The sequence below is a fragment of the Crotalus tigris genome, unplaced genomic scaffold (genome assembly GCF_016545835.1).
Source record: "Crotalus tigris isolate CLP2741 ecotype Arizona unplaced genomic scaffold, ASM1654583v1 scf7180000024430.1745191, whole genome shotgun sequence".
Taxonomy (NCBI): domain Eukaryota; kingdom Metazoa; phylum Chordata; class Lepidosauria; order Squamata; family Viperidae; genus Crotalus; species Crotalus tigris.
In genome coordinates, this window is record NW_024100597.1 from 442,113 (window position 1) to 453,114 (window position 11,002).

The following is an 11,002-nucleotide window of genomic DNA, read 5'->3' on the forward strand; positions in this document are numbered from 1 at the left end:
ACAGCCGTTTATGGAGAATAGCCCGTTCATAAAAGATGCTAAGTTACAAATCACTAATAAATTGTCTTTACTATCTCTGCTATTTATCTCTCCCCTTTCTTTTGCACAGGAATCTTAAATTACAAATGGGATGCTATTCATAGAAAACAGAAGGGATCCTCACATGACACTACAAATTCAGTTTGGTCAGGAAGGATGTGTGGGACTCAACAGTTGTCTGTAACCACACTCCTACTGAAAGAACCACAAATCTCCTCCCAAAGGTGCTTTTTCAAGAGGCAACTGGACTTTCTGGTTTTTCTTTGAAGATGTTTTGCTTCTCATCCAAGAAACTTCTTCAGCTCTGACTGGATGGTGGAGAATGGAAGGATTTATAGGAATATAAATCCAAATATAAATCCAAATCCAATATAAATCCTTCCATTCCCCACCATCCAGCCAGAACTAAAGAAGCTTTCTTTGAAGCAAAACATCTTCAAAGAAAAACAAGAAAGTCCAGTTGCCTCTTGAAAATACACCTTTGGGACCACCATGAGTGGATGACTGAGAATCTCCATACACACACATGTCCTCCTTCTTTCCTAATAAATAACCACTGGTTATAGATGAACTTTGCAACACAGACATATTGATGTAATTTAAGAGCAGTTCTATACACATTTCCTCATAAGTGCCCCCTAGCTTCTTTTTATGGGTGGTTTTGTTTACTGTTTCAGAAGGATATCTAGATACACATGTGACCAATATTTATGAAATCCAATGGTATTTTGAATTGCAAGTGAGTTTGATACTCCATAGTGGGAGATAATCAATTTTGTAAAAAGAAAAAAAATCTATATTAATTTCTTCTGCATAATTGGGCTGCATCAATAGAATTGTACATGACTAGTACCAAAGAGCAGATATATTTGATTGTAATCCGTGCTAACACCTTATACTGGCAGCTTGTCTGAAAATCCTACAGAGCCTGTATTCACAGAGCTTGTGTTTAAACTCTTATGATTAGCAGTTCATTAGTGACAACGTCTTTTTCTTTCTTGGTATTGCTTTGTTCATATAACAAGAAGGGCTTCTTTCCGTTTCCTTTTCCCCTTTTGCTCCATTTCATTTGCACACAGTTCAAGACAAGGGTTTTTCCCCTTCTCCCCTCACCTCATTCTCATTCACACATCCATTAATGCATTTCAGATGGAATGGAAAACCTGTTTATTGTCATGGCCAGCTCAGACTTTTACAAGGAAACCAACAAAGAGCAGCCAATCCCAGAACTGCCAGGCAATCCTGAGCAGCTGCAGGCAGAAGAGTTTACACCAATTGTCATCCAGGAAACACAGACGCCACCTTTCTCAGGAAAAGGGGAGTCTGAGCTGCCACTCCCTGCCAATGCAAGGGCTCACCATGTGAAAAGGAGAGCAGAGCAAAGGTAATTTGTGACGCTCCATGCAAGAAAGGAGCCTTCTCTTTCCAAATAAGCAACACCGGAGTTCCTTGTATTTAATAAGAGCAGAATGCTGAAGCCTCTCCATTGGCAACAATTGCTTGTTAACCTAGATTCCGGTACCTTAATTCTTGTCTTGAAATCTTGTGATTGTGATTCTGGACCTAGATTGGCTGATGATTGGATCTTGGAAGAATTGGATCTCGGAACTTCCCCTGACCACTCTTCTGGGGAATTTGATTTCTCATGTGTGTGTGTTTGTGTGTGTGTGTGTGTGTGTGTGCTTGTGTATTTCATGCATCAAAAAGTCTCTTGGAATATTTCTTGTTCTACAAATGTTGAATGTATTCTATATACTTTATCCATGTCTCCAACTGTATCTTCCCCAATCAAAAAAAATCCCAAGACATTAATAATTTCTTTAATATCTTTTTCAGAAATATATGAGATTAAGTGGCAAAGAGGACATCACCATGCATTTTGTGACCTTTCTCTTCAAAGATCATCATCACCCAGTTCTCTAATTTAGAAGAGTAGATCAGAACATTAATTTCAATTATAACATCACTGTTTTAATATTGTAAAAGAAAGGGAGGATTACAGCTGATAAATACTAGTATATATCATTCTCAATGTCCTCTGTCAAGTTAAAAATGTCAGTCGTCCATGCTAAGAGATAGTATTCCTAAAGCAAAAAAGATTCTACAACATTTATTCTTAAGCCCCAGAGAATTCCATCGAATGGTTTCCTGCAGACAGTAGACTAATAATCAGACAAAAAATATACATTAATGCTGCAGAAAGAAGAAGAGAGAAAATATTAGCTACCTGTAATTTACTTTCCTTGTTTGTTTTCAATTTCTAATTCATCTGTCAATAAGTGAAAGACATTAGAAAGTTGTTATGTTTTGAAAACCTACATAAGTGCAGGGGGGGATGGGCAGATATGAGGCTATTATATTTTTCCCAGACATGCAAGTTAGTTGACCTCACAGGAAGTGGAGTCCTGCAAGTTGTCGAAGAAAACACTGTCTGGAGAAAACATGGAAGGATCATCATCAAAATAATTGTATGGTCTCAAGAAGAAACCAACTTCATTCCCAAGGGTTGCAGTATTGGGTACGTCCTCAGCATGTGGAATATGGAGAAAGCCAGCATTGATCCAGGCAACCAGATCCTGTGAAAGGAAAAGGGACAATATTGTTGTAATATCTTAGGGAAAAGACCTGTTCAATATAAAGGTAGTACAAGAATGGTTTAAAAAATTAAGTTTGTTAAGTAAGGTAGCAGATGATTTAGTAAAACCTGAGAGTAGGATTTTTTTTTTTTTTTGGTCTACTCAGAATTAGGGATGTGTACAGTAGAAATGGAAAATTGGGAATACAAAACTGTTAGCAAGGACCTTATATCCATTCTGCAGAATTATAGGATAATAATCTGCAAGGAGCTTCAGTGCTAGGTATCATCACCTCATTGACAATACTCTCATTGTTTATAAAGTCAGCAAAGGCCACGGGAGGTTTCCATGGATCAACCTGATTGTAGGGAGTGGTGCTGACAGATTCATTTTCCTTCCTCTTTGTAACAGCCAGCTTATAACTGAAAAGGAAAAAAAGAGGAGTTGCAGAGATTGAGATTTATTGATTATTAGTTCTTCTTAAGATCTTCAAAGGTTATTGTTCCAGACATAGATCTTGAAAGGCAATATAATGACAAGATATTGTTCCATGACAGCCTAACTATAAAAATATAGGACAATCATTGTTCTAACTCATTCTTAAAATACTTATGAAATTTGAGATGATTTTAGACTTGAACTACCATATATAATTCCATAGATGAGCTGCAGAACCACAAGACCACTGTGGAGATCTATGCCAAATTAGCAGGTGTCATGGGTTTCCATCCTGGTAGGGAGTTGATTAAATATACTGATCCCAAACCACACAGGAAATTAAACTTCAGACTAGATCCAGAAATGCAAGAGTACAAATTTATAATACTATGGCTCAGATTTCTTCAATACTCGACCAGAACTAGTGGAAAGGCATGCTGAAACCAGCAGTCTTTTCAAAGGGGATGCATGGAAAGTATTACAAAAATCAAATAAGGGAGAAAATTATGCACGGCTACCAATAGACAGGTCTTTATAACTGATATAAACTTAAAACTGTATTTCAGGCAATAATTTTACCTTTAATTTATATTGTTTGTTTTTGCTAAATGCCATTCTATCAATTTTTTTTTTAATTTAAATTTTACACCTCAAAATTGATCTGGTTCAGGATTTCCTTGCCATTTGGGGACACATTGGAGAAAAGGAAAGATTGTAAGGCTCATCTTGCTTGATAGTATTAACCTCCAATAATCTGTAGCCTTTATCTTAGATCAAATTGAAGATAATATCAGAAATGGAACATTGACACATGGAAAGTCTTTTAACTACTCTTCCAACCATGATTATGCTCATAACCCCAAACATACTATATTTATCAAAGAAACTGTTTCTCGCTATGTAATCCAATAGTGGATTGTTTATCAGCAGTGATGAATATAAACTATAAAATTTTTGCACAGTCTGAATAGTGTTTTTTTCTCCCTTTATATGTTCCATAGTTGGAAATGGAAAAGTTTTCCTTAGCAAATATTTGATCATTATCCATACTTTTTAACCACATCATCCACAACAAAGCATAACAAAAGTGAGATGGATATATAGATTTTTTTTAATGAATAAATTTGAAAGTTCCTGCCTACCTTATTCAAAGTGCTGAAATGCAAAGACACGGTTGAATCTATTTTACTTTGACCTTAAAAATCGGTCACTTACCGACCCCAGCTGAGGCCTCGCTCCATTGGATCTGACTCCGGCAGATGTTCTCCAGAAAAGCTGACCATCTGGATCCTATAGCCTTGCTTATGGCCCCACTTGTTTGTGTGGTTGGATGCAAAAAAAATGTTTCTGGGCATATCATCATGGAGATGGAATGAAGCCTTGTTCTCGGTGTCAAAAAGTTCCCTCACCATCTTCATTTGATAGATCTTATGTTCTGGGCTCCAAGGGGCCCTCAAGGTCTCAAAAGCCATGTCATTGCGAACCAGGGTATTTTTCACACCTCAGAAAGAAATCAAGTGCAACACTCAGTACTTGAGCAACTGTTGATGGATCAGAACTCTCCCTTTGCATTTTCATCTTCTTAAAATCAAAATTGTTTCTACTCTAACATTTTGCTAACCTAGAGATGAAGTTGTCATAATTAGTTCTTCAGGCTAAATATCAACAACGTAACTCAGTGTGATAAAACAACCTTTGCAATTTTAATAAACAGCAGCTCATTCATTAAATAAAACCATCTGAAAATGACCTAAAATGATAAAACTGAATTAGAGATTTTGCATAAGTGAAATATTTCAGTTAATTTTTTATTAGAACAAATCATTTAGATTGTTTATGAATTCTCCTTTATTGATTGGTTAATATGTAGATGAAACCAGCTGGGAACTTGTCAGCTTCAGATCTTTTAAATCTACATTCACCTCTCGAGTATTACAATCTCACCCCTTTCCCTGAAAATGTTTTTTTCATATTAGCAAAGAAGGATTTTCTACCATATTTCCCCAAAAATAAAACTCTACCAGAAAAAAGACCCACCCTGATTTTTGGGAGTGGACCTAATATAAGCCCTACTCCAAAAATAAGCCCTAATTAGGACCCTGCCCACTCGGTCCCACCTGGCTGCTTCAATGGGGCAGAAGGCCATGTGACACATCGCGCCACTGCCACCACAAGAAGGCAAGACAGGAGGAGGTGGAGCTGCCCCATGGACGCATCACCCACTTCCTTCAGGCCCCCCCCCAAGCCAGGCCATTCCTTGCTCCCTTTATCTCCCCTCCTGAGCTGGACTGCCATGGTACCATACAGAGGATGGGTGGGGTAGGCCTAGTCCCCTTCTGCCATTTTGGAGCCAAGGAGGAGTGATGTCGAAAGGCTCCGTTGCTATGCACCACTGGAGGGGTTTTCTTCATGGTCCGCCCCACAAATCACTTGCCCAGCAGCAACAGCCACCTCCTCCTCTGCACAAGCCTTCCCCACCACGTCCCATCGCCATCATTGGAAAGAACAGAGAACGGGAAGCAGAACAGATCTGCACAGCAATGCAGAGCAGACAAGAGCACTTGTTTGCCACCCTGCATTGCCCCGCGTCTCCCTTCTCCATTCTTGAAATGGCAGCCCCATTTCCTGCCGCCTCTCCTCCTAAAAGCAAAAAAATTTAACACTTATCTGCTTTCCAGCTCTGACGGGTTTCTCTCCTGCTCAGGGAAATGGACTTTGTGGGACTAAACAAAGTTTAGTCAGGCCTTCCAATTTCTTATGAAAAAAAAGATCTTGTAGCAGGAGAGAAACCCGCCAGAGCTGGAAGGCAGATTAGTGTTGATTATTTTTGCTTTTGGGAGGAGAAGAGGCAGAAACAAGGCTGCCATTTCAAGAATGGAGAAGGGAGACATGGGGTGATGCAAGGCAACAAGCAAGTGCTCTTCTTTGCTCTGCATCACTGCGCAGAGTCGCTTCACTTCCCGTTCCCATTCTTTCCAGTGATGGCAACGGAGGGCTGGCAGAAGGAGGCGGCGGGGGAGACTTGTGCTGCCCAGTCATGGTGCAAGCCACGGGAGAGTTGGCAGAGGAGAAGAAGGAGGCAGCTGCCCCTGGGCAGGTGATCTGTGGGGTGGAGCATGAAGAAAGCCCCTCCAGCACAGAGGAGCCTTTTGCCGTCACTCCCCCCCTGGCTCTGAAACAGCACAGGGGGGACCAGGCCTACTCCACCCATCCTCCATACAGTGGCAGTCCACTCAGGAGGGGAGTGAAAGGGAGCAAGGAATGGCCTGGCTGGGGCGGCCTGAGGAAGTGTGGGGGGGGGGCATGTGGGGCAGCTCCATCCCCTCCCCCACCTGCCTGGCCTCATTGTGGCGGCAGCAGTCTCCTGCCGTGAGCAGCTGCAGAGGAAATGAGCCAGCAGCCATGTGGGCTCCTGCTGGATGGGGCTGTTGGTGCCGCTACTGCGAGGTGAGGCAGGTGTCACAAAAAATATAACACACTGCCCAAAAATAAGATTTAATCCCTTTTTGGAGGCAAAAATAATATAAAACTGGTTCTTACTTTCAGGGAAACACAGTATATATTCATCTTGTCTACTTCATAAGGGACCCTGACTTAAAATTTACATTACAATTTTCATGTGTTTGCCACATCAACATGCAAGAAAACCACACCACTAATTTTCAGCAAAAATGGGCAATAGGTTTTGGTTCCTAGTCAATCCAGACATACAGGAACTTCATGAAAGCAATGTTTATAAACACAACAATAGCATCCACTTTGTGGTATTAGCAAAAGAGTTTTATGGGCTCATTGAGCAGAAAGCAGCAGCATTTAAAATGAATCAGTGCTAGAAAGAATATGACAGAGAGAATGTGTCTATGTAACAGAGAGGAAGGAATAGAAATATATAATTGGACCTAATAACTACAGATAGTCCTTGACTTACAGTCTCAATGGAGCCCAAAATTTCTATCCCTAAGAGAGGTTTGTTAAGGGAATTTTGCCCTGTTTTATAATCTTTCTACCCACAGCTGTTAATCACTGCAGTTGTTAAGTTAGTAACATGGCTGTTAAGTGAATGTGGCTTCTCCATTGGTTTTGCTAGACAGAAGGTCGCAAAAGGTGATCACATGATCCCTGGACACTACAATCATCATAAATATGAATCAATTGCCAAGTGTCTGAATTCTGATCACAAGACCTTGGGGATGCAACAGTGGTCATAAGTGTGAAAATGGTCATAAGTCACTTTTTTCAATGCCATTATAATGTTGCATGATCACTAAAATACTTTTGTAAGTTGGAGACTACCTATGTTATGAAATAATATTTGTTTGGAAATGTTAGTGTAGTGTTGCCTCCTGCAAGGGCCACTAGAGTCTGGGTCCGTCTGTCCCTGTCTCCAGGCAGTTAGGTTCTTCCCTGCTCTCAGTCACTTGCCAAGCATCTCAATATCCCTCTCTCTGTCCCTCAATCTGCCCTCAGCCCTCTCTAGCAGCTGGCAGATGCACCTCTGCTTGCTCAGCTAACCTGCCTAGCTCCCCTCTGTCATCCCCTGGCACTTCAGGCTCTCCTTTATTCATTGGCTCGCTCACATACACTGGCTATGTGGTGGGGTGACATTAGGGCAAGTAGATGAGCCTTTCTCCCACCCCTCTCTCTTCTCAAACCTTGCTCTGCTTACTTTGCCCCCTTCTCTATTTCACTGTGCTGTCTCCTCCGTTTCACCTTGTTTCTACTTGCCTCGCTCTCTCTCTCTCCTGTTTTCCTTCCTTGCTTCTCCTTTTCTGTTCTCTTTTGTCCCACTACGTTTTGTGACAAGACAGTGAAATAAATATTCTTCATTAAAAAGAAACCCTCCCTTCTCCTGAATTGAAGTTCAAGAACATTACTAAGAGAATAATAACCATACTCTTCAATCTTTCTTCATTGTAGTACCTGCAATCATTAGAACAATTGTAACAAAGCAAATTGGGACAAAGAGCCTATAATTTCCATGCAAATGATAAACATTTTTTTCTACTTACCACCAATATCCAAATCCACCTTGAAATGAATATTATGGGTATGAATTGAACCCAGCACCCATTCTTGCACTTTATTGCCAAAGTCTCTGGCATCACCAAAGTAGAAATCAGACATCATGTACCCAGTGGCATGGACCTGAACACCAACTGCTCCATTTTGGTGGAAAATAAAATCCCAGACAAAGTCATAGTTGCCAGATGAAGTTATGGTTCGGAACACCAGATTTGAATCTGCCAACCCTCCATAAAAAGGAGACTGTACACTTTCAAAATGTCGTCGTATGGGTAACTCAGCATTCTGCTCAAAGATGCAGATAGCATTTTTACGGCTAACAGGTAATGAAGTATCATAAAAAAAGTGAAAGTCCAAATAACTGGATAAATAAGGACAATCTAGACCCTGGGTGAGGGGAAAAATACGGGACCCAATTCCAAAGCTGGAATCCATGTATCTGGTCAACATGGATTTAGGACTGTTGGAGCCATAGATAGAGCTTGCTTCTTGCAAACTTAACTCATAAATTATTCTTTCTCCATTAAACCTGACATCAAAGATACGTGGACCCCTGCTTGCATCAATTCCAAATGCAAAACTCCATCTCAGAAAAGTGACATGATTATTGCGAATCATATAGCGTGGTCCACGAGGTTCATACTGCAAAGGGTCTGGATCTTTTGGAGGCACCCTCTGCTTCAGTGATGAGTAACCCCCATCAAGAGGGGCTTCTTTAACCTTGTCTACTCTAACCTTTCCCATATTGAATTGTTGCTCAAGATCTTCCATGTCTTCAAAGTACTGTCCATTATAAAATACATTGATTACCTTCCACTCAGGAACATTCAAGCTACTATGATCCACTTGGACCTCAAAACCAACTGGATGCAAATAGTGTCCAATCACATTCTGCAAATGGCTCATCCACATTTTGCGATCTCCTGATTTCAGCCCTAATGGAAGTTGATGATCGTATTGAATATTGCTTCCACTGTAATTTAGAACCTTTTGCATGAAATTTGGAGCCTTAAGATATTCGTCCTTTAAGAATTCATGGATTTCATTAAACTCATTTGCTAAAACAAATCTTTGAGAATAAGGCAATTTCCTTCCATATTTCTGTACCGTGATATCTTGATGGTATATTGGCTCTGGAAGAGGACCCACCACAAATTCTGTCACATTGGGGTCCACCTGATTTCCAAAATGGATCACAGCCAGAGCTTCCCGTGCTGGCTGAGATCCTTGATGATCTAAGAATTGTAATACTTGTGCTTTGGGAGGGAGCTGTAAGGTGATCATAAAAATGCAGTTATCTGATGGCTTGGCTTGAGATGTCTCCACCAGCGGCACTCCCAGGTTGGACTGTAAATACCTCTTTACTTGCATTATCTCTTCTGGAGTTAAATCTTGAAATACCTGGCTGCCAGCATCCTGACCACCTTCCTCTTGCCCCTTTGTCTGGGAATAATTTTCATAATAAGTCAGTTTTTCTCCTCTATTTTGGTACACCAAGACTAAGATGGAAATTATGGCGACGCCTATTGCTATGAGAGAATAAATCACTCTGGAATTCATTTTCTCAGATCTAAAGACAGAAACATACAGAAAGGGTTTGTTAAATTCTAAATTAAGTTTTAAACATGGACACAAATAATGAGACACTTGTTGAGCATGTAAGTTTCAAAAGTATAAATTTCTTGCATTTACAAAACACTCCAGAAATTGTTCAATCATATATTCACATCTTCAATAATCTTACCATCTGGCCACGATATTCCTATTCCATTAGCTTAAAACCAGGAACTCAGATGAAAACACTAGTTAGACACTTCTAAACTGACTAGAAGTTGAGACCAAGGAAATTATATATAGGCTAAAAGGAAGGATGTCTCTTATGCAAATGTGTCTTCAAACTATAATCTTCTGTTTTAACAAAATGCAATATGGAGAGCTTGAGAAACCTCGCTTTCCAGCCTCTAATCATTTTTCAAGTTGTCATCATTCCACATAAATTTCTGAACTGACATATGGTTGGGCTACCTTCTTTGTGCAACAGGTAAATTTATGTCTCTTCGACCGTGTATTTAAAGGATGACATGTTTGAGAACCAAACTCTCACTTTGATTGCCTTTGACTGCTTCTTATTTTTTTTTTAAATGAACCTGGCTTTCAAGGACTGTAGTTTGGTTGGTATTAAATCTGTTGTTAAAATTCTTTTTAGTAGTAGAATACAATTTATTAGAATACCAATAGAAAAATAATACTTATATCATCCTGGTAATTAAAACAAATAAAGGGATATAATTAAAGAAAAAGTACATATAATATCTATTTATAAGAAGAAAGGATTAATTCAGTCCTCAAATTTATCATTAAATTTAAATGATTTGGAACCATATTGAATTTTCTTATTACAGTAGCATTATACTAATTAGACAAAAGTTAAAATTTTGGATGTAGTACTGTACAGCTCCATGTATGATATTACTACCCAAAAATGGTTTCCAGTTTGAATTAAACTCTGTATCAGATTTACTTTTAAAAAATTTGCTAAAAACCTATCTTAGACCTCAAGGTATATTCTTACAATTCGGTTAGTTATTCATTCAAAGAAGGAATTAATGTGCCTATAAAAGGCACATAAATGCCTTGCAGCCATTAACAATCAGTATACAGTGCCAAGTCAGTATTTTCAAAGAGATGCAGTTTGAAAACATTTCATGAAACGTCCCTGGTTGCAATGGGTTTGCAACTTTCAAAATTTATTCTAGAGTAAATCATTTTACAATATTGTTGGGCTGTGCAACATTGCCACCACATGGAAAAGGAGGCCTCCAATTTGCTCACTACGTTTCAAATATTTTTAGGGTTAGAATTATTCATTTTAGTAATCAGGACTAGAGTGATACACCAAAGATAAAACATATTGTATCAATTCTCTT

The 11,002-nt window shown here is 39.4% G+C and overlaps 1 protein-coding gene across 2 annotated transcripts; it reads right to left on the bottom strand.

Annotated features, from left to right (window-relative positions):
* Positions 1–2,133: 2,133 nt before the first annotated feature.
* LOC120302394 (membrane primary amine oxidase-like) lies at positions 2,134–9,887 on the bottom strand. Of its 2 annotated transcripts, none has more exons than XM_039330676.1 (5): positions 9,820–9,887; positions 8,063–9,645; positions 4,269–4,554; positions 2,908–3,037; positions 2,134–2,615 (listed from the first exon to the last, which is right to left on the bottom strand). In XM_039330676.1, the coding sequence occupies exons 2-5, from the start codon at positions 9,633–9,635 to the stop codon at positions 2,418–2,420; spliced, it is 2,187 nt and encodes a 728-aa protein (XP_039186610.1). In that variant the 5' UTR covers positions 9,636–9,645; positions 9,820–9,887; the 3' UTR covers positions 2,134–2,417. The 2 variants fall into 2 exon arrangements, with proteins under 2 accessions (XP_039186610.1, XP_039186611.1); XM_039330677.1 differs by having other exon boundaries at positions 2,475–2,615; positions 2,841–3,037.
* Between the last annotated feature and the right edge of the window lie 1,115 nt (positions 9,888–11,002).